Source organism: Mustelus asterias, chromosome 7 (assembly GCF_964213995.1).
Source record: "Mustelus asterias chromosome 7, sMusAst1.hap1.1, whole genome shotgun sequence".
In the NCBI taxonomy this organism is placed as follows: Eukaryota; Metazoa; Chordata; class Chondrichthyes; order Carcharhiniformes; family Triakidae; genus Mustelus; species Mustelus asterias.
Window position 1 is genome coordinate 85,933,865 of NC_135807.1, and position 23,210 is coordinate 85,957,074.

At 41.3% G+C, this 23,210-nt stretch overlaps 1 protein-coding gene across 48 annotated transcripts in view; it reads right to left on the reverse strand.

The window, feature by feature from the left end:
• Positions 1–23,210, reverse strand: part of LOC144495829 (band 4.1-like protein 3) — a 189,304-nt gene that overhangs the window by 62,613 nt on the left and 103,481 nt on the right. For 24 of the 48 annotated variants that reach the window (XM_078216409.1, XM_078216407.1, XM_078216419.1 and 21 more), the window contains exons 7-10: positions 15,577–15,795; positions 11,245–11,332; positions 8,882–9,034; positions 5,075–5,172 (exon numbers count right to left, since the gene is read on the reverse strand). In XM_078216409.1, the coding sequence (XP_078072535.1) occupies positions 5,075–5,172; positions 8,882–9,034; positions 11,245–11,332; positions 15,577–15,795 (558 nt within the window). Of the gene's footprint in view, positions 1–5,074; positions 5,173–8,869; positions 9,035–11,244; positions 11,333–15,576; positions 15,796–23,210 lie in introns of all 48 variants that reach the window. The other 24 variants (XM_078216417.1, XM_078216411.1, XM_078216406.1 and 21 more) reach the window with 1 other exon arrangement.

Consider the following 23,210-nt stretch of genomic DNA (forward strand, 5'->3'; position numbering starts at 1 on the left):
AGTTGAGGCCAAAACGTTGTCTGATTTCAAGAATAAATTAGATATAGTTCTTGGGGCTAAAGGGATATTTGTGGTGGTGGTGGGGGGGGGGGGGGGGGGGGGGGGGGAGGAGAAGAGATCAGGATATTGAATTCGATGATCAGCCATGATCAAAATGACTGGCAGAGCAGACTCGAAGGGCCGAATGGCCTACTCCTGCTTCTAGTTTCTGTGTTTATAACTCTACTTACGGAATGTGGAGTTGGCGGTTAATTATGCTCAGCACATCCAGCAGGTGAATGCCTGGCATGCTACAAGCAGTCTTTATGCCTCCACTCTGCGCAATTGGCTGTGCCATGAGCATTTGGGTGACCACTGTATGTGAAATCTTTTTTCTCAGAAAGCAGTGGTGACTGGGTCATTATATTCAAGGCAGAGTTAGGCAGGTTTTTGAAAGATAAGGGAGTCCAGGTTTACAGACAGATTGGAAAATGGAGTCAAGACCACCAACAGATCAGCCACAATCTTATTGAATGACGGAGCAGAATTGAAAGGCTGAATGGCAAACTCCTGTTCCTAAGTCTTATGTTCCAATGTTCCTTCAGATGGTGGATGGGGTATCAAGTGGGCTGCTTTGTACTGGATGGTGTTGAGCTTCATGAGTGTTGTTGGAGCCACACTCATCTAGGTAAATGGCCAGTATTCCATCACACTCCTGACTTTGATTTATTATTGTCACATGTATTGATATAGTGAAAAAAGTGTTGTTTCTTGCACATTATACAGACAAAGCATACCATTCATAGAGTACATAGGAGAGAAGGAAAGGAGAGGGTGCAGAGTGCAGTATTACAGTCATAGCTAGGGTTTAGAGAAAGATCAACTTAATATAAGGTAGGTCCAATCAAAAGTCTGATGGCAGCAAAGAAGCTGTTCTCGAGTCGGTTGGTGTGTGATCTCAGACTTTTGTATCTTTTTCCTGATGGAAGGTGGTGGAAGAGAGTATGTCCGGGGTGCAAGGGGTCCTTAATTATGCTGGCTGCTTTTCCAAGGCAGCGGGAAGTATAGACAGAATCAATGGATGGAAGGCTGTTCTGCGTGATGGATTGGGCTACATTCACAACCCTTTGTAGTTTCTTGCAGTCTTGATCAGAGCAGTAGCCATACCAAGCTGTGATGCAAACGGAAAGGATGTTTTCTATGGTGCATCTGTAAAAATTGGAGAGAGTCGTAACAGACGTGCTGAATTTCCTTAGCCTCCTGAGAAAGTAAAGGCGTCGGTGGGCTGGGGGTGTGTGTGTGTGTTTCCACTTCGTCCCCATTAACGTAGACAGGGGCATGCCCTCCACCACGCTTCCCGAAGTCGATGACCATCCCCATCATTTTACTGATATTGAGAGAGAAATTATTGTCGTCGCACCAGTTCACCAGATTCTCTATCTCTTTCCTGTACTCCGTCTCGTCATTGTTTGAGATCCGATCCTCTATGGTGGAGTCATCAGCAAACTTGAAAATCGAGTTGGAGCGGAATTTGGCCACACAGTCATAAGTGTATAAGGAGTTTGGTAAAGATTTAATTTGATTTATTATTGTCACATGTATTAGTATACAGTGAAAAGTATTGTTTCATGCACGCTATATAAGCAAAGCATACCGTTCATAGAGAAGAAAACGAGAGAGTGCAGAATGTAGTGTTACAGTCATAACTAGGGTGTAGAGAAAGATCAACTTAATGCAAGATAGGTCCATTCAAAAGTCTGATAGCAGCAGGGAAGAAGCTGTTCTTGAGTCAGTTGGTACAGTGACGTCAGACTTTTGTATCTTTTTCCCCCAGTGGAAGAAGGTGGAAGAGAGAATGTCTGGGCTGCGTGGGGTCCTTTAATTATGCTGGCTGCTTTGCCAAGGCAGTGGGAAGTGTAGACAGAGTCAATGGATGGGAGACTGGTTTGAGGATACAGCCTTGCGGGGCACCGGTGATGAGGATAATCATGGAGGTGGCATCGTTGCCTATCCTTATTGCCTTGTGGACACAATGGGAAATAGGGGGGTGAGTTACTCACTGTAGAATTCCTAGCCTCTGACCTGCTCTTGCAGCCACAGAATTTATATGGCTGGTCCAGTTCAGATTCTGGTCAATGGTAACCCCCAGGATGTTGATGGTGGGGGATTCAGTGATGGGATGGTAATGCAACTGAATGTCAAGGGGAGATGGTTAGATTCTCTTTTGTTACCGATGAAAATTTTCTGGCATTTACTCAAAGGCATTCATTTTCACCTAACCTTTTGAGTTCAGCTCTTCTTCTTGTTTGGACCAAGGCTGTAATGAGTTCAAGAGCTGACTAGCCCCGTCAGAACCCTGTCAGGTTTTTACTGAGTTAAGCACTACTTGCTGGCACTGTCAATGACTCCTTGCATCATTTTACTGATGATCAAGAATAAACTGAAGATTTCTGACTTGCAATGGGCAAGTTTGCACACGGGTGAAGGCTACTTAAATTTCTTCCCAGAATGGTCGTATTGCAACCTCGCTTCTATCCCCCCCATCCCCCTATTAGTACAGCACCACGAAGTAGTGTGCCCAATATATGCCACATTGACCTTGAATTTATGGAGTGAAATTCATATAAAAATATTTGTTCCCAAACTTCCTTTACCAGCTAGTTTAACTGAGGTGGTAATGTGTTATGGAATTGCACCTCAGTGAGGAGGGAGTGCCATTAGTAGGAGGGGTAAAATGTGAAAATATACATTAAACTCCTACTTCCTGGAAGATTGAGAGAGCATATAATCAATTTAAACAATTTTACAAAAATATTAACAGTGGTTTCTGGGGAAAAGAGTCTGTTTGGGATCTTGCTGAACCTGCTAGTCTGGTAGGTCGCGATATTTTACTATAACTTTCCACCCAACTGTTTCATTGCCGATTTGCAAACTTGTTGCAATGCTGTTTAAGCTAAACCTGGGAAAGGTCAGTTACCAATCATTACCAGGCAGTGCAGCCACAGACCTGACTGAGTCCCATACCTTGGTTCTGTTGCTTTAATTTCACTGATTTACAACTTAATACAATTCAGGCAGATTTCAGCCTGAATGCTCATAAATCAAATAGAAATTGCCATTTCCTGCAGTCCCTGCTGACTGAGACTTCTGTTAATCCGAAAGGTTTCCTGAGTAATTAGAAAAAAATCCAATAAACCTGCAGCGAGAATCACAATTCATTCATCCTGCAGTCTAATTTGGGTCAGTGTCGTCTGAATGTTTCCTAAGGTCAATGGTTCTGAGTCACTTTCTTACTGGTACACCATACCAGACTGTACCAGTGTACTTTTATCTCTGACTGCAAATGGCCGTGCAGATCACCCTTGACCAATAATCAGCCTAGACTGCACCACCTTGGCATGGGCAGTAACACGCTGGATTAGTTACCCGATAGGCAGCAGCAAGGAGCAGTGGAGCGCAGAGATTTGAGGATGAATGCTGTCATGTAAGGTAGAGAGCAGCTTTATATTCCACTGAGCCACTGCCACTCTGAGCACAATGTTTCCTATGATAGGCCATATTTATTCTTCCTGCAGGTCAGACACTCTTCCCCAGCCATTTCTAGCACCCTGCTGCAGCACTTAACATTGAGGAACACACTGTTATTTAGATTAGCAAGCAGCACAAAGTTTGCATGCTGCCTGTATCGGAAGGAACTGCTGTGGGTTAATTGGACATTGTGATGCACAGGCTCATTTTTGAACTTCATCCAATTCTTCCTCCAGGATACCATGGCACCATTTAAAGAAGAACAGAGGTCTCCCAGCGAGTGCATTTGCAAAAAATAAAAACTGGATCATCAGTTCAGAAGCAAAATTTGATTTTAAAAAGTTGAAACCCAAGACCAGCCATTTTCATACTAAATGAAAGAGCAGGCTCGATGGGCCATGTGGCCTTCTCCTGTCCATATTTCTTTTGTTCTTCAAATGTTGTTTTCAGTGAATTTAGGACTTTAAAGATTAGGGCAATCAGTATCCAGTGGTGCTACACAGAATCAAAAATGATTAATACAGTTGCTTGGGATGCATTTCCATTTGCCTTCACTGGTTTATCAGGTTTGGATGAAAATACATCTTGGTTGGTAATAAATACTTGAATCTTTGTCGAGAAACCATGATCTTTTTCAGATTTTGCTTAACTGATACGTTCTTGTAATTTAGGACATTCCTAACTTTCTTGCTCACATGGTCATCCTCTGTCCATGCATGGATAGATCTTTTGTGGGCAATTGTGGCTACTGAGACTTGTCTATTTTTCCCATTCCATTGACAAAATACCAGTCAACCCGAGACCATAGTATCCCTTTCGAGTCCAGCAGGCCAATGCAAGGTTGATTTGACACCTTTTGCTTCCTTCACTATGGATACATATGTATCATTTATAACGATCCGAAGAATCCTGAACTATCACAATAACTAAGAATTCATGCTGGAATAATAAGATAGACTAACTTAAAACCCATGGGCTGATGTTGCACAGGTTTTACATCACAAAGTGAAATAAAACATTGAATAAAACCATTGCTGCGCCCTTCACACAGACAAATCAAACATGGAATAGCAAAACTCTTACTTCGGTTTTAGCAGAAATGGAAGAAGGTTAAACATTGATTTTTATTTGATAATCCTGTATTAAGTACAAACAGCGGTACAAATTTTAAAGAGAGATAAAAATCTTAACCTGGAAATTTACATCAGCCATGTTATCATTCAAGCATTTGATACATTTATATTAAATTCCTTTCATTTGAACGGAGGTGTTAAGACATTTAAAACAGATTAGTGTCACCAATAAAATAGCAAAGAGGATGTTAAAATGAGTGTTTTAAGCAATTGTCTATTAACCTTGCTCATAGCAATTTCAAGGGTGTTATGTTCCACTGCTTAAACTAATCACAATGAAGACTAACTTGCACTTCTGAGATAAAACAATAAGTGATATGCTAAAATTTAGGTATTACATTAGGTCCCATCCAAAGCAATTCTAATGACTAAAGTAGCTGGGCTGAGGCCACTCGATCTGACCCTGTAATTCCAGGTTAAAAGGTCAAGCTTACCTAAAGAATGTGTGGTGCTCAATGCACACTTTCCACAACCTTTTTGCTGCTTTGTGGTTTGGAAGTTTAAATCCAATCGTGCTCTCAAACTGCTCATGCTAGGAGACAAAAAGCACAGTGTCAACCTTTCCTGAGAAAACAGGTCAAGACATTATAGTCAGACTAGGATGCAGTTCCACTACCCAGTGTCGCCCCTGTACCAACCACACACTTTGTCTGCCTCTGTGCAATTTTATCAGCATTTAGTTTCAAGCAAGTAGTAAAATTGTTTCAATATCAGAGTGCCTATCCACCTGACAAATTAATAGAGTAAGTTGACAGTTTGCTGAGTCAGCAATAGAACCTACAGTGCAGCAAGAGGCCATCTAGCCCATGGCAACCGCACCAACAACAATCAACCCAGGTCCTATCCCCAAAGCCCCACATATTTACCCTCCTAGTCCCCCTGTCAGTCAGGGACAATTTATCATGGTTAATCAACATAACTCGCACATCTTTGGAGTGTGGGAGGAAACCGGAGCACCCAGACGAAACCCATGCAGACACGGGGAGAACATGCAGACTTGACACAGACAGTTGGTGGAGGTTCCAACACTTCTGCGAATATATTCTGGCTCCCACCTAATACATAACCTAATGCAACAGCCCAAGATCCGAGCAGTATTCCCCTCAGGTTTTTTAAAAATTATCCCTTTCTTTGACTTTAGTGGTCCAAGTCACTTCCCTGGCCTACACATTCATTCTTCTTGTTCCTAGTGGGCTATCTAGCTGAGCATACTGAGCCCCATACTACCCTGGATATTGGTAGAGCGTGAATGCCTGGCCGAGTGAATCACCACCACAGAAACTGTGTCACTGATGGCCTTGTAAAGCTTGGCAGAGGTATGGCATCTTCTACGACACATTCTAAAATCCCAGAAAGATTTTTTAAAACCCCATGGAATTTTTATTTTACAAATGACTAAGTTTGAAATGGAATAGAAGATTTTAAAATAGATGGATGATTACTCTATTTGTCAGTCAAAAGTGCTACAAATTGCAAGTTGTTATTGACCAGGCACAACCACACATCCCACCATTTTCTGATGGGTTCCATCAGTCTTCAGACAGCTGTAGAAGACAACCAGTGAAGGTTTTGCAGATTTTCGAGGACAATATTTGAACCTTGGGATTCAATCATTAAATCAATGGTATTGCTTTAATATATTCTCTTTCCTCCTTTTCCATACCGATGATGGCCCCACTCTAATACAGCTGACATGGCTACAAGCGTCCTCTCCAAGACAATTTCTCTCAGTTTTGGAAGGAATCACCACCCAAGCCACCCTCATTGTTTCAAAAGATCAGCTGCATTAGAACATATTTTTAAATAACCTTCATGATTAAACATTTTTAAAAAAAATGTTCCAATCACAATCAGGGAAGATGTGAGATACTAAAGGTTAAAATTGAAATGTTTAATATTTGAGTATTGCTTAAAAAAGACATGCTGTTGAAGCTTTTTGTCTTGCACTCCTCAGGACAATTTGCAAGAATGCCAATTGTACAGTGTACAACACTTCATGCTACATGAGAAGATTGCTAATTGGTTGGCAAGTGGACTCTAATCGGTAGAGGTATTGACATGGAGAATGCATCAGGGCACAAAGAATGTTTAAATTCAAACCAGACAAGTCAACTCTGATTGGTTAGTGACATGGAGATGGTGACGTTGGACTGGGGTGGGCAGAGTAAGAAGTCGCACAACACCAGGTTAAAATCCAACAGATTTATTTGGAATCACAAGCTTTCCTTGCATGGCTCCTTCATCAGATGACTCCACTCCACTAATTAGCTAAGGCATTACCCTATGGAATGAACCAGGGAATGGCTATCCCCCAAGTTTATGTCCAGTTGAAACATGTTCCCTCTCTCTGCAGTGAGGGAACATTGCAAGCCTGATTGATAATCTTAAATTGGTTGTCAGTGCAATTATTGGCACAATCAGGATTGTTGAGCAAGTGCTGTCCAATCATGGAATCATATCTAATGTTGGACATCGTGCACAGCGCCTTGTCCTTCGCAGACACAAGGAGCATGTCCACGCATTGTGCCTTCTTTAACTGAGCAAAAGCTTGGGGATATTGAAGAAAATTGTAAACTGGTTTAAAAATTGATGTAGTATAATTCTTAACCTGAAGCATTTACCATTCTGAAAATGTCAGAATGGCTATGTAGACAGATACAAAAATACTCTCTCACCCTTTGTTAAATGGAAAGGAGTTGAAATATATATTCCCTAGTGGGAATATATATTTCTCTCCTTGCCATTGTTCCATTATAAGATAGGATGGAGGAGCAGTATTTTTGGGGGTATTTGTCAGGAAAAAGATGGGACTGAAAGCCACATTAGAAAAGGAGGATTGCAACTGTTTAAAGTATTTCACACGTCTCACCAGCACCATTTAGATACTTGGGAAAATGAACTTCCACCATAAGTTCTAATGCTGAATCAACAATTCATAAAAGTGCACCAACCAATATACGATTATAATAACATGGAACATGATTTGAAATCGAGAGACATTAACTTAAGTCAGCACCAAAACATACATTATTTTCTTTTTACTTGCTACAGTGAACTTTGATTGCTTCAAGTCGGTGTATATGCTGCATAATTTGGTTAACTTGGGATAATCAAAATACAAAATTGGATTTAAAACATTACACAGTGCTGCTCACTGCAGCAGAAAAGCAGTCCACCATCAATACTACTTTATTGTAAAGTGCAATGGCAGCATGTTTCAAAATGCAGCAAAATGCAAGGCCAGCACTCAGCCACTCAAAATTTAAACAAAGGATTAGGCATCAGTCCAAAATAACTGTGGCATTGAACTAAGGAATGCAAAAAGTTACAAACTGTACTATGCTGATCTGTTCTAAATGTACTTTGTCTGCTCAATTGTGTTGTGTCTCTCAGCCCCCGCCGGGCAAGCAGCCATTGCAAACAAGCTTTCACGGTATTCTTTTAACTCTGATATCCTGTGCATTTCCGAACAAACAATGCAGGTGCACAGCAGTATAACTGTACATCATGGGCTCACTGTCTTTTCAAGGTTCTCATCCTATGTTTTGTGGCATTTTTGATTTCACTCACTTTAAACAGATATACTACAAAAAATAAAAGTTCTATATTTTTTACTCCCTTCCAGTGCATCTTCTAAAATTTCTGGATGTTTAATACTCAACAATTAACATTCAAGCTACAAACAGGGCTTTATAGCTTCAATTAATGCCGGACTGTTGACTGTTTTTTGTCTCACAGTATCTTAAAACATTAGTCAGAACAGTAACTGCCGAAAGCCATTATTAAAGTTGATCCCTTGAAAAGAAGGATATTTTGAGTGTGCCTGATTACTGAGACAGCTACAGAAAAATTCAATACGTTCCAGTGGATGGCAAGGTGGTGTAATCACAGAATTAAAAGTGTTTATTTGATCCAATATCTTGCGCACAACAGGTTTAATTTTACAAAACATTGATCCAAGGTGATCAACTGTAAACAATTAGGTTTAATTGCTATTGAGCAGAATGCTATCTTCTTAAATAATATAGTAATTAATACTCTTAAGTTCTAAAGAGTCATTGAACAGATATAACATGCAAATAAAAATGGCCTTTTCTAACACATCTGAGCTTTAAAGTGTTATAAAAGATGATTCTTCCTTGTACAGAATTTGCACTTATTATATCTGCATTCTGTACTTTCATAAAGTGCTACAAATAATTAGTGACCAAAGGAGATGCAAACCTCACATTTAAACTTACGTCACTGGGTCGGATTTTGATGTAGAAGTTATTCCTTTTGTACGAGATCTTGAGAACCTTGGGCCAGGCAAATCTGTTTATTCTCAGCCTGTCTCTGTAGATCAGCAAGCCACTGGCACATACACCAAGCATGATATCAACTCCTTCAGAATCCTTGAAAAGCAAAAAAACCCCCCAAATATTCTGAATAACTGTCTTCAATCCAGTGCAGTATTAAAAACCACCAGATACACAATTTCATTAAATATTCTGGCATTGCTAAGTATACTTAGTACACAACCACAAAATACCATGGGTCTAAAATCCCACCCGGGCGCTGGGAACATCCCGACAGGTAATGGGCCCCAGTTTTGCCAGGATTCCCTGTGTTTAAAGTTTAAGTTTATTTATTGGTGTCACAAGTAGGCTTACATTAATACTGCAATGAAGTTACTGTGAAAATCCCCTAGTTGCCACACTCCAGTGTGTGTCCGGGTACACTGAGGGTGAATTTCACATGGCCAATGCATCTAACCAGCATGTCTTTCGGACTGTGGGAGGAAACCGGAGCACCTGGAGGAAACCCACACACACACACACACGGGGAGAACGTGCAAACTCTGCACAGACAGTGACCCAAGCTGGGAATTGAACCTGGGTCCCTGGCACTGTGGGGCAGCAGTGCTAACCACTGTGCCACGGAGCCGTGGCAGAGGGAGGATTGGGCAATTCCAGTCATCAGCTTTGGACAGAGGCCAGTCAGATATTTTGATGTTAGTTGAGGCTGACATCGCTAATGTGTCCCACAGACAGAGTGTGCAGGCCTCGAGAATGCTAATAACCCAACTCAGAATCTGGAAGAGTCAGCAGGTTTCACTTTGGACAGACACAGGTTCTGCTCTGCTGCACTTGTTCCATTGAAGCAAGCCCAACAGAGGTCCTAGGATTCAAATGCTTAACTACTGTGAGCACCCAGCTTTGAATGCGCAAGATTTCATACTGCGAGTTCTCCAAAATGACTTAAGTTCATTGGAAAACCAGACTACATGTCTAATTGCTGCATTTGCTATCTGTTAAATTCAAGACAGCTGATTAGGAGATCATCAGATGTTATTTTACAATTACTATTACAAATGAGAATAGCTCAATGTAAAAATAAACTGCAGTAACCTATATACCATAAAGGCAAAAATGGAGGTAGATGGGCAATATAAGTAGCTGCTGACTTGGGCCTCAGCCACCAACTCTGTTCCCTGGATATTGACGACGTTCTTCTCCCTGGCAATAGCTTGCAGCCGAACCAGACTGTTCGCAGATCTTGCTCTCATATTTGACCCCGAGATGAGCCCCCCACTCATATGTCTGCACCATCACTCAGATTGCCCATTTCCACCTCCCTAACATTGCCTAACTCCACCCATCTGCTGCTGAAATCCTCATCCACGCCTTTGATACTTTCAGAATTAAATGTGCCAATGCACTCCCAGGCAACTTCCCACATTTTATCTTGCTGGTTGACATTTGCACCAAGTTAAGCATCAGCTCACTTTTAAAATTCTCAGCCTTGCTTTCAAATCTCTCCATGCCCTCCCCACTCCTCTGCAATCTCCCCCAGTCCCACAGCCCAGTGCTCATCGGATTCTGGTCTCTTGAGGCTTCTGGATTTCAATCGCTTCACCACTGACAGCCATGTTGTCAGTTGCCAGGGACCTCAGGTCTGGAATTCCCTCCCTATATATCTGTTGCTCCACTTCTCTTTCCTCCCTTAGGATGCTCACCTCTTCGATCAAACTTTTTGTCATATGCCTTAATATCTCCTTATGTGGCTCACTGTAAAATTCTTTCTGCTAATGCTGCCGTGAAGTACCTTGGGATACTTTACCACATTAAAGCAGCTATATAAATACAAGTTGTTGTTCAATCTTGTTGCAAGCAGGAACCAGTCAACTGGAAGTTATGAAATAATTTCCCAAATCTGAGGTGTATTTATGGTGCCACTTTTGCTAAAGGCATTAAAAAATTGGACAGTGATTTTTCAAGACCATCCCACCTTCTTCCAATCTACCCTTCATTCTGGCATTTATTACAGTCTATGTCAATGCATCCGATAGGTCATAAGTACTATTTATCTTTTTTTTTTCCATCTCATCTTGATCAGTCCTGATATTTGCTATCAGCTTGCAAGTAGAAAAGATTTCATACCAGCTGGAATACAGTGGCTGGCCCTACAGGTCGTTCCCAGTTGCAATAGTTGTTTGGTTCAGCACCTTTACTGACAGAGACACTTTTATTTTTGCAAAAGGAACATTTTCCAGCAGGAAATCAACCTATTAAAGTGGACACAGATGGAACACTCCACTCAAGTTCACATGTTAAAGAAATACCTTAGCATGATGTAGGTCCACTCCATACATGGACAGCTTTTTGGCATTCTCCAAGAAATGCATCTCTGCTTCAGCTGGTGTCATGCCCCTAAAACGTAGAAACAAAAGCGAGATTTTCAATCGGCTCACATCCCAACTTCAACTCGTTTAAAACTTGGGAAAATCCACCTCATAAACAAGTCAAATCCTCCCAAACATTGTTAATCGAGTCTGTGGGAAATGTATGATATACACTTATCGTTTCAGTGATCATTTCACATATTTTGTTAAGAGCATAAAATCTCACGGACTAAATGCATATTTATTCTTTTTAAAAAATACTAGTTTTGTCAATAAATTATTCCCAATTGAGAGACCACTCTGCATCCTGAATACTAAACAAGTGGGCTGCATATTTTAGAATACTGATATCGCTTCATGGATTAACTAGCAATGCACAAATAGGCAAAGTATCATCCCTGCTTAATATAACTCAGCATATTGCACGGCCTTCTATTTAGAGAGAGAGAGAGAAGTTGAAAGTCTCTTAACTTAGAATTATTTAACAATAAAACAAATAACGGAGAGAAAAATCACAAAATGCTGCTAGAAACTCTGATACTTATTCATTTAGGAACATTGCAAGTAGAAATTAAAAGGAGTTGGTTCCAGGACCACTGCTTTTCTTGATATTTATTGATGACATTGACTTTGGCCACCATTTCAAAATTTGCAGAGGACGCAAAATTTGGAAGTATTGTGGACAACTATGGGAGGCCATGATGTGACGATGCCGGCGTTGGACTGGGGTGGGCGCAGTAAGAAGTCTCACCAGGTTAAAGTCCAACAGGGTTATTTGGAAGCACAAGCTTTTGGAACGCTGCTCCTTCATCAGATAAGTAACTCTGAAAGATTGAGATTCCAAATAAAACTGTTGGACTTTAACCTGGTGTTGTGAGACTTCTTACTGAACTATGAGGGGAGTAGTGATAAAATCTAAAAGGACATGGACATGCTAATGGAACAGGAAGAAACCTGCAGCTGAAAGTTTTGTAGGACGAATGAGGAGAGGCAATATCAAATAGATATCCTTATGAGGATAGATTGTGGAAGAGCAGGTTGAGAAGAGATTCGATCGAGGTGTTTAAAATCAAGAAGGGTCTCGATAAGAGCAGATGGAGAGAAACTGTTACCTTTGCTCAATGGGCTGAGAGCCAGAGGACACACATTTATTTGATTGGCAAAAGAATCAATGGTGACATGAGCGAATATTTTCATGCAGCAAGTGGTTAGGATCTGGAATGCAGAGACTTAGAGTGGTAAAGGGAGATTCAATTGTGACTTTCAAAAGGGAATGGGTGAAGCATCTGAAGATAATATATCGATAGGGTTACGGAGAAAGGGAGGGGTATAGGACTAGCTGAACTTTTCTTGCAGAGAGCAGACTTGAAAGCCAAATGGCCAAATAATCATTTTGTGTTCCATGTTTCTATTTTTTTCATTATGTGATCACATTTCTTGTTATTGCCACATTTCGTAGCACTTTCAATATCAGTTAAGCTTACGCAGAGTTTAGTTTTAAAAAATATATACACATGTGCACAGCAGTGCAGTTTATTGACAATTTTTTCCAGAAGAAGCACTGTGGATTATATGTGATTGTTGCTGCCATCTGCTTTCTGACAGCACCGCTGATCCACTAAGTCTGTACCATGGCTGACAAAACCTACATCTTCACTCCCATAGCACTGTGGGTTAATCCTCCACTTCCAAAGGATGCATCAATATTAGTGTCTATCCTCCAAAACTGTACTGCCGATGTCCTTATAAACAGGAAAAAGTCTCAGAGCATTGTACAATGAGAAAAGAGATGTAGAAGAGCAGGCCGAGAAGAGATAGTGGATACTGAACATGAGGGAAAGGAACAGAAGTGTGAAGTGAACAGAAAGGATGAGAGCAACAGAGCTGGAGAACCAAAGGCACAGCTGAAGGAGAGAATTCTGCTAGCAATGTAAGGGACAAGCTTGTGACAAGTGGAGAGAGAATTTCAGAGAGCAGCTGTCAACTGTGAAGCAAGCCTACCAGAAGTCTGGTGTTGAATGAACAAAGGAGTGGCAGTGTTAAGGAATGACACTTAGTATTCATCTGGCACCTTTAAAGTTCAGAACTGGAAGGAATGAAACACTGAGCCAGCGAGGCAGCTCAGAGAGGTTATGGAAGGCTTGGTTTCAAAGTTTGATGTTAAGAAGGTTCGCAAAGGAGGAAAAGGAGAGAGCTGGAGGGTTTTTTCCCCCTCATAAAATCATATTTGGGATGTGGACATTGGAGCAAGACCAGATTTATCACCTCCCTCCAGTTTTCCGGCTGAGGGGCTACCTTGGTCACTCCTGCCTAAAACACATTGGGACTAGAGACACTGATAAGCCAGAGCAGGTGAACATTTGCTTTCTTCGAAAAAAAGGACATTAGTGAACCAGATGAGTTTTTGAGAACCTGACAGGGTTGTGGTCACTTTTATTGAAATCACTTTTTATTTCCAGATGATGCTTGTAAAAAAAAAAAGCTGAATTCAAATTCTCAAACTGCCATGATGGTATTTGAATTTGTGTTGTCTGAATTATCATTCTTGAGCCTCATGATTATTAGTCTGGCAGCATAAGCCGTACCTGTACGGCAGAGATTTCTCGAGAGCATGGCCCAGGAGGTCAGCACACCAAAAGCCACGAGCAGGTGGGTGTTTATCAAGGTTGCACAAATGGAGTACAGCAAGGCAGAGGAATTTGAATACAAGGATAGGAATTTAAATTTTAATATGCTGGGGGTCAGGAAGCCAGTTTGAAAGTGCAGGAGTGATGGAGGAGCATGTCTTACCGTGTGGTTTGATATGAGCAGTGTACTGAGCATGCTTTGTGTACAGATGAAAGACAACCAAGGAGAGCACTGGAATAATTGATGTTAACCATGGCAAAACCATGGACAAGGGCTTCAGGAACCGAAGTGGATTATATTGCGGGGATAGAATGAAACAATACGAGATGGTAGTGGACAGGTAGTTTGCATCAGAGATGCATGGGAAACTAATGAAGAAGGTTGGAGCCCATGGGCAATTTCTCAAAATGGATCCAAAATTAGCTTAGTGGCAGGAGGCAGAGGAAGCCTGTGTCCAGACACAGGGATCAGTGCTGGATCCCTTGTTGTTTGTGGTGTACATTAATGATCTAGATGTGAAAGTGGGAGGTATAATCAGTAACTTCCACAAATTACACTAAAATTGGTGGTGTGATAAATAGCAAGGGGGAAAGCCTTAGATTACAGGACGATATAGATGGGCTGGTCAGATGGGCAGAACAGTGGCAAATGGTATTTAACCCTGTAAAGTGTGAGGTAATGCATTTTGGGAGGACAAACAAAACAAGAGAATATACAATGAACAATTGGATGCAAGGAAGTACAGAGGACCAGAGTGCATGTCCAAAGGTCCCTGAAGGCAGCAGGTCAGGTAGACAAGTTGGATAGGAAGGCACATGGGATACTTGCTTTTATTAGTCAAGGCTTAGAATATAAGAGCTGGAAGGTTATGATCGAGCTGTATAAAACACATTTTAGGCCACAACTAGAGCAGTGTGCGCAATTCTGGGTGCCACACAGTAGGAAGGATGTGACCGTACTAGAAAAGGGTGTAGAGGAGATTCACCAGGATGTTGCCTGGGCTGGAGCGTTTCAGTTATGAAGAGAGGCTGACTCTTCTAGGCTGGAGTTGTTTTCCTTAGAGCAGAGAAGACTGAAGGTGACCTGACTTAAGGTGTACAAAATTGTGAAGGACACAGATCGGGTAGATAGGAAGAAACTTTTCCTCTTAATAGAGGAGTAAATATCCAGGGGGCATAGATTTAAGGTAAGGAGTGGGAGATTTAGAGGGGATTGGAGGAAAAACTTTTTCACCCAGAGGGCGGAGGCAAACTGGAACTCGCTGCTTGAAATGGTGGTAGAGGTGGGAAATCACACAACAGTTAAGAAGCATTTAGATGAGCATTTGAAATGCCATAGTATTCAAGGCTATCGACCAAGTGCTGATTTAGAGATCTAATGTTGCAGAATGCTACATTTTCAAAGCAACAACTCATACTTTGTGGTGTTTCTGGACAGTTAGGTTTTGTCATTATCATCTTGATTGGACTTCAATGATCAAAGTGTTTATTAACTCACAGCTCTAAGTAAATTCAAACGTATACAGAAATCTTGTGGAGTTTGAATTTGTGGACCTGCTTGTAAGTGACTCATTAGGTAAAAAGAAAAGCAATCCATTTAACTTTAAAAGACCAGATTTGACACTGTTATATGCTAGGCACGTACTTGTGGCTTTTGTGTAGTTCTATCACCTTTTCTTCCAGTTCCTTAGTTTCATTTGGAGCAAAGCGAAACTCACTGATGTAGTCAGTGCCATATTCATCTGGGTCATAGTCTCCAAGTTCTGCTTGGACAGTGTAGGAACCAAGCAATACATGCGTGGCAAAGGAACATGGCAATCGTCCAGAGACAATATCATCCCTCAGCTGCAGACACAAGTAATACCTATAATCGAAAAAATAATACACTGAAATTTGAGATCTTTCAAAACCACGGCACTTTTGAATACAATTTAACTCTTGGAAGCATCCACAGGTTTGAAAAGTCACACCCAAGATTTTTTCTTTGAACAGGACTTGTATTTGAAAACACACATTCCTGGCTTAAGTTGCACTTGACAAACTATCCCAGGATTCATTATATTCAAAATGTGATCATTAATCACCACAGTCCAGACAAAAATAAGGAACAGTGATGTGCTGGATTTGATTTAAACTGCATGACGCCGTATCCAATTACTTCAGAACTGCTGCAAGAAACAGAACAGAAGAAAAATGGGGAAATCGCATCCTGGGCACTTTTTCAAAGCAGTAAATTGAAGGAAAGCTGTAAAAGCTGTTCTTCACTCAGCATTTCCCAGTTCTTGAAAGACATTCTAAACTTTCAGTGAAGTAGTGTTGAGAATAATGAAATGTAAGGTGCGAGTGAAACATCACACCATACAATGTGGGGAACTAGTTTAAAATAGTGATTTTCAATAGACCAGTTGATACAGATCTCATGAAAAAATTGCTTCACAATAAATTTGGAAAAACAAATTGCTCATACTTGAGAACAAGGTGAGAAAATCATGTCTCGAGGATTCAAAAAAATTTACAAGGTAATCTTAAGTCAGAAAATTAGAGAGCCTCAGAAAGTATATATTTAATAGACTCTCAACAGCATCCTTTAACTGTGATTTTATAAATGAAAATGCATTTATAATCGCTCCCACTTAAAATTTTATGAAACTGTTCATCAACTCATCAGTTTCTCACCAGAATTAACAGGCAGATCTCAATTTGTCAAAAAAAAACACATGCTTCGTTTCACAGGGAACATTGTCTCACAACAACTGACCCATCTCCGCAACTGCCTTCGGGAATGGCATTGCTAGGTCATTTCCAAAACTCTTATAACTTGGATTCATGCCAGCCTGACACTAGGTACATCAGCAAATTTCAATGGCACGTAAAGGAGACCTTTGTTACACTAGTGTAGACTTGGAAAAACAGGGCTAAGAATAAGAAAGGAGAAGAATTTCTGATATGTACACAGGAGAACTTCCTCAATTGATATGTCTCCAGTCCAACAAGGAAAGGGACAGCATTGGATTTGATTGTGAAAATTGGATGTTATAGCAGATCATCTTGCTAACAGATAATTTAAGTGATTAAATATGGAACTGAGCACAGGTGGACTGAAAAGGTCCACTGCAGAGTAAAGCTGTAGCAGAGCAATGGAAGGCATTCAGGGAAAACATAGTTCAGGTACAAAGTAGGCATATTCCTTTGAAAGGAAAAAATAGCACATTCAAAGCTAACCCTGGATGGCAAAGGAAATAAAGTTTAAAAAAGAGGCGGCCATGGCAAAGGTCAGAAGTGATATTTAGTTAAGAATCAGGAAGATTACAGCAAGTACAAGAATGAATTAAAAATGTTAATCTGCAAGGCAAGGAGAAGTTACAAGATCAGCGAGAAACATTAAACTGAACCCTAAAAAGACTTGCATTTAGATGGCAATTTTCATGACCACAGGATGTCTCAAAGCATTTTACCACCAATTATGTACTTTTTGAAGTGTAATCACTGTTGTAATGGAGGAAAATCAGGAGTTAACTTGCGCTCAACAAAATCCCACAAACAGGAATGACCATGCAATTTGTTTTTTTGAGATACTGAATGAGGGATAAATGTTGACCAGATCACCGCCCTGCTCTTCTTTAAAATAGTGTAATGGGGTCTTTTAAATGCTCTCAAAAAGTCAGTCTCTTTTTAATATTTCATCCAAAAAGATGGCATCTCAACAATGAACATTCCTTCAGTATAGCACTACAGTGTCAGTGTCTGGAATGGGACTTGAACCTGGAACTTTGTGGTTTAACAGCGAGTGTGCTACCAACTGAGCCACTGTTGCATCACAGTGCCAGGGACTTGGGTTTGATTCCCAGCCTTGGTCACGGAATGTGTGGAGTTTGCACGTTCTCCTCGTGCCTGCATGGGTTTCCTCTGGGTGCTCCAGTCCCCTCCCACAATCCGAAAGACATGCTGGTTAGGTGCATTAGCCATGCTAAATTCTTCCTCAGTGTCCCCAAATAGGTCGACACAGGTCGCCGGGGTATGGCGACTAGGGGATTTTTACAGTAACTTCATTGCAGTGTTAATGTAAGCCAACTTGTGACTAATAAATAAATTTAGTTTCAAGTTATAGCCAGGGAATAAAAGTGGACCTGTTAAGGACACAAATGGAAACTTTAATGCAGAGAGAAAGGTGTGGCAAAGTATTAAACGAGTATTATCACCTGTGTTCGCAAGGGATGCTGTAAAGGTTGCACTGAGAGGAGAGCCAATTTATGGGCATAGAATCCCGGAGACCATTTGACCCATTGAGTCTGCACCAACTCTCTGACAGACCATCTTACACAGGCCCACCACCCCACACTATTCCACGGCTAATCCATCTAACCTACGCATCTTGGGAAACTAAGGGCAATTTAGCTTGGCCAATCCACCGAACCTGCACATCTTTGGAGTGTGGGAGGAAACTGAAGAATCCGGAGGAAACCCACGCAGACATGGAGAGAACGTGCAAACTCCACACAGACAGTGACCCAAGCTGGGAATTGACCCCGAGTCCCTGGCGCTGTGAGGCAGCAGTGCTAATCATTGTGCCACCGTGCCGTCCTCTAAGCAGGATAGTAATAGTGCAACTGTATTACAAAAGATTAGCATTACTGGAAGTTGACAAGTCACCTGGTCCAGAAGCCGTCTCAGTTGCTCAATGAAGCAAAGGTAGAAATAGCAGAGGCATTAGTTACAATCCTGTACATATACAAGAGTAGTGTCAATATTTAAGAAAGGGAAAGGGGGTAAACCAGGAAACTACAAGCCAGTCAGCCTAACACTGGTGGTTGGGAAGTGATTGAAAACCATCGGGGACAAAATAAACTTTCATTTGGAAAGGCATGATTTAATCAAGGAGTGCTTGCATGGATTTGTTAAAGTCAAATCATGCCTGACAAACTTGATTGAATGCTTCAATGAGGTGACAGTAAAGGTCGATAAAGCTAGTGCAAATGCAATATACACGGAATACAGGAAGGCATTCAACAAAGTGCAAAACACCAGGCTTATTAGGAAGCTTGAAAGGGAAATTGAGGGAAAGTGGCAGAATGGATACAAAATTTACTGAGTGACAGGAAGCAAAGAGTAAAGGTGAATGGATGCTTTTCAGACTGTGAAATGGTTTGCAGTGATCTTCCCCAAGGGCCAGTTTTGGAGCTATTACTCTTTTATAATTTCTATGAATGACCTGAAGTTAGGTGTACAGAGCAGCATTATAAAGTTTGAAGATGATACAAAGCTTGATCATGGCATGGATAGTTATAGGCATCAGGATGACGGACAGGATGATGAAATGGACAGGAACAGATTCAAAATCATTGTCAAGACATCAAGAGCGGAGATGAGGAGAAATGCTTTCACTCAGTTGTTGAAATCTGGAATACACTTTGAGGAGCAGGTGGGAGTTAATTCCATAAAAAATTCTAAAAGGGAGTGTAACAGGCATTTAATTATATTTTTATGGGATGTGGGCATCTGCCAAGGCTAACATGTGTTGCTTATCCCAATTGCCCTTGAACAGACTGGCATATTGGGTCATTTCAGAAGGCAGATAAAAGTCAACCAATTTACTGTGGATCTGGAGTCACAGACAGGCCAGACGAGGTAAGCATGGCAGATTTCCTTCCCAAATACATCAGTATATCAGATGGGTTTTTAAACCATAATTCAATGATAATTCATGGTCACTATTACTGAGACTAGGTTTTTTTTAAAAATCAAAGATTTAAACTCCACCAGCTATCGTGGTGGTATTTGAAACCATGTCCCCAATGCATTGTAAGAAGTTTAACAACACCAGGTTAAAGTCCATGCCGGCGTTGGACTGGGATAAACAATGCATTGGCCAGTGCCTCTTGGTTACAAATCCAGTGACATTACACCAGGTGTGAAACTTGCAGGGTTGCAGACAGAAGTAGGGATGTGGAACGAAGCACAACTGATCTTTCAAAAAGCCTGCACAGGCACATTCAGCAGATTGGCCTTCCTGTGCTCTTAAGTTTCTAGCTTGTTCCAGATCAGATACCTCCTGTGCAAACACGTACTTCCCAGAAAACCATCCCAATGCTTGCACTTAGGCAGTCCACCTCGCCTCCACCTATATTCAATCCTGTAAGGCAAATTTCAGAATGACTCTTGACTAATCAAGTTAACTCCCAAACCATGGCTTATGGCATCTCTGCAGTGTCCCTGACATCAGCTAAATATGGTACAAGGGGGTGCATTTGCCTACCAGAGTAATCACTGATCAGCTGAATGTTGAAACAGGAGTTCAGGATCTAGAAAGATGTGGGAGTACCCCTCATACAGGCCAATGTTTTAAGGGTTTAAATCATGAAAGCCTCCACAGCGTGATGTCCAAACATGGAGAGTGGTTGAAAACAAGAGATGCTCGCTAGAAGAAACTGTCTGCTCAAATGAAGGTGGCCTGAGTGTCAACTCACCACCAGCTTGAGCAAGTGGATGGCAGCTGAGCAAAAGGAGCATGTGGCTCAGACACCAACACAAGCTTTCTGGCCACAAACATGGCAGAAGGAGCAGAAAGTCCCGTTAGGTCGGAGGTGGCACCTAAGGCTCTTGCCCACTGCGCACCCCAACACCAATCAGTTTCAAAAGAGGATAAAATGATCAGGAGGCTAGAGAAGAGGGTATCCCTGCTCCAGAGAATTGAGAGCTTGGAGGAAGAGAAGGAAGCCCTGTGACAAAGGGCGAAGCTACTGGAAGCTCAGAATGTGAAGCGACAAAATGAAAATTGTTGCATTCTTTGAATCTAGTAACTATTTATTTGTTAATTACTTCCATTCTCTAATGTGACTAAAGCAGCATCGAATGGGAACCCGATGGATTGGCCCAACGACCTCGCAGAATGGCAATACTGATTTTTCATCATTAGAGTTAGAGTGGCAGAAACAGCTGGAGCCCCAATAGCATCAAAGCACAGTCACCCCTTGATGCTTCCAAACAGCTGTTGGCATCTGGGCCCCCAAGGTGCTTTGGGAGAGGTCAGTGTGCAAGAGAGCATGCTCACCTTTTGTGAATAATGGGGGTTTTACAAAGCCTGCACTTTCACCAGTAATGTTGGCTGCTGTCAAAGATATCCACTTGTACATCCTATTGTAAATTGTACATCTTATCCACTCAGTGTACATCTTATTGCAACTCAAACCAGCCTCCCATCCATTGACACTACACTTCCCACTGCCTCGGAAAAGCAGTCAGCATAATCAAAGACCCATGTACCCCGGACATTCTCTCTTCCACCTTCTTCCCATTGGGAAAAAGATACAAAAGTCTGAGATCACGTCCCAACCGACTCAAAAACAACTTATTTCCTGCTGCCATTAGACTTTTGAATGGGCCTACCTCACATTAAGTTGATCCAGCTCTGCACCCTAGCTATGACTGTAACACTAGATCCTCCACACTCTCCTTTTCTTCCCTATGTACAGTATGCTGTGTCTGTTTGGCACGCAAGAAACAATACTTTTCACTGTATACTAATACATGTGACAATAATAAATCAAATCAAATAGCTGTCACTTCTTTATTGCACCTGCTATCTACTTTCTTTCTTAAATCTCTCACTTGCCTGTTATTGGATCATGGGCTGTGACTAAAGGCTTAAAAAAATCTTTGCTTAATCCTTTTCTCCTTTTTGCCCACCAGCATGCTACATTGGCTACCTCTGCACCCAGGGGCCAAGTGTACAGGATGAGACAAAAGGAATTAAGGTGACGAATAAATATATCTCAGGTAAAATACAAGACCCAAACACAAAATGATGATTCCTGGAGATGAATTAGGTTGTATATGTCAACTTTAGAAAATGTTTATTTATATGATTTATGTAATGTTTAATTTGATTGTGTTCCCAATAAAAATTTGAAACTTACAAACATCTTCTTCAGTTCCTTCATTAGTTTTTCCACAATTACACTCTGATGCACAGGGCCTCAATGCGTTAGAGATGGGTGTGCTACATATTTCCCTTTACGAAGTTGAGCTCAGCACAACAGGTGACAATGTTTTTTTTCCGCCATGAAAAGCTGACCGGTGGTGTTGATTGTTCCCAGCCAATCATTACTGACCGGTCAGCTGTTCCCAACTGAGGAAGACTAATTTCTCAGTCACCAGGATTAATGGCTGCCAACTGGCTTTGCATACTGATTAGCAATTGTTACACATTTGGGGTAGCAGAGCTTAAAAATGGGGGACAAAGATATAATATTAGTTATTTTTCCTTACTTCCAAATTGCTGCCCTATTAATTCTTGAAATATTGAGTACCAATTGCACTTGTGAGTTAAGGATAACTTTATTTAAATTCCATCTTGATGTCTAGATGAAGGCATAGCTGAAGGGCTTTTCTGTGAATCTCAAGGGATAAACATTTGATAAAATGACAAGTTGCTGCTGAAAAGAAAATATTCTAACTAACTGCAGCATACAAATGTTTGTTATTTAGAACTATTCCAAACATAATTGATTTCCAAGCTCGGTGACACACTTTCTTTTGCAAATACATTTATAAAATTATTCTATGACAGTGAAAGCATTTACTAGCCACCACAAAAGCTGACTAGCACTTACAATCAAGTGTCAACAAGCCTCATTATCAGCCCTCTTTCCTCCCATCAGTGGAAAACAAACTGAGGTTTGAACACTGGCGAGGTAAGGAATAAATGACACAGAAAAATTCATCTAAAGCAATACTTCAACTAAATTGAGAATGTGGGGCAAGAGACTGATGTCAGGAAACTGACTGGATTGGCTGCCTGCATCAAGGTGATGGACAATGATGATTGAGGGCACATAGGATTTTGTGACTTCCCTGACATTTTGTCACTGTGCAGGCTGCCACCTCAATGGAAGCGGCCTCCTGCAACAGGCTGGAATGTCACTGGGGCACCATGTCTCAATGTTGGGGTTGTGGTCAGAAAAGATTGCATCTGTAGCCCAAACGATCTGTCCAGAGGGTTTTCCCTCCACTCTGAAGGGGCCCACCTTCTCCAATCCTCAGGACTTCTGTTTTTTAAACCAACATCTCCAAGGGCGTTGCCATTTTGAGGCAACCTTATGGTGTGGGTACTGAAGCTCCAAAACTACCCTTTGATTGGACCAGCATCACCACAAGTCTGCCCGCTGCTGTTCTTAATAAGACAGCAAAGGTGGTGGCGGCCAATTAGAAGATTGCCTTCTGGGACATGGCACAAGTGGACGCAGGATCTGGGAGAGAATTCAAAGGCCATTGAGTTTCTCC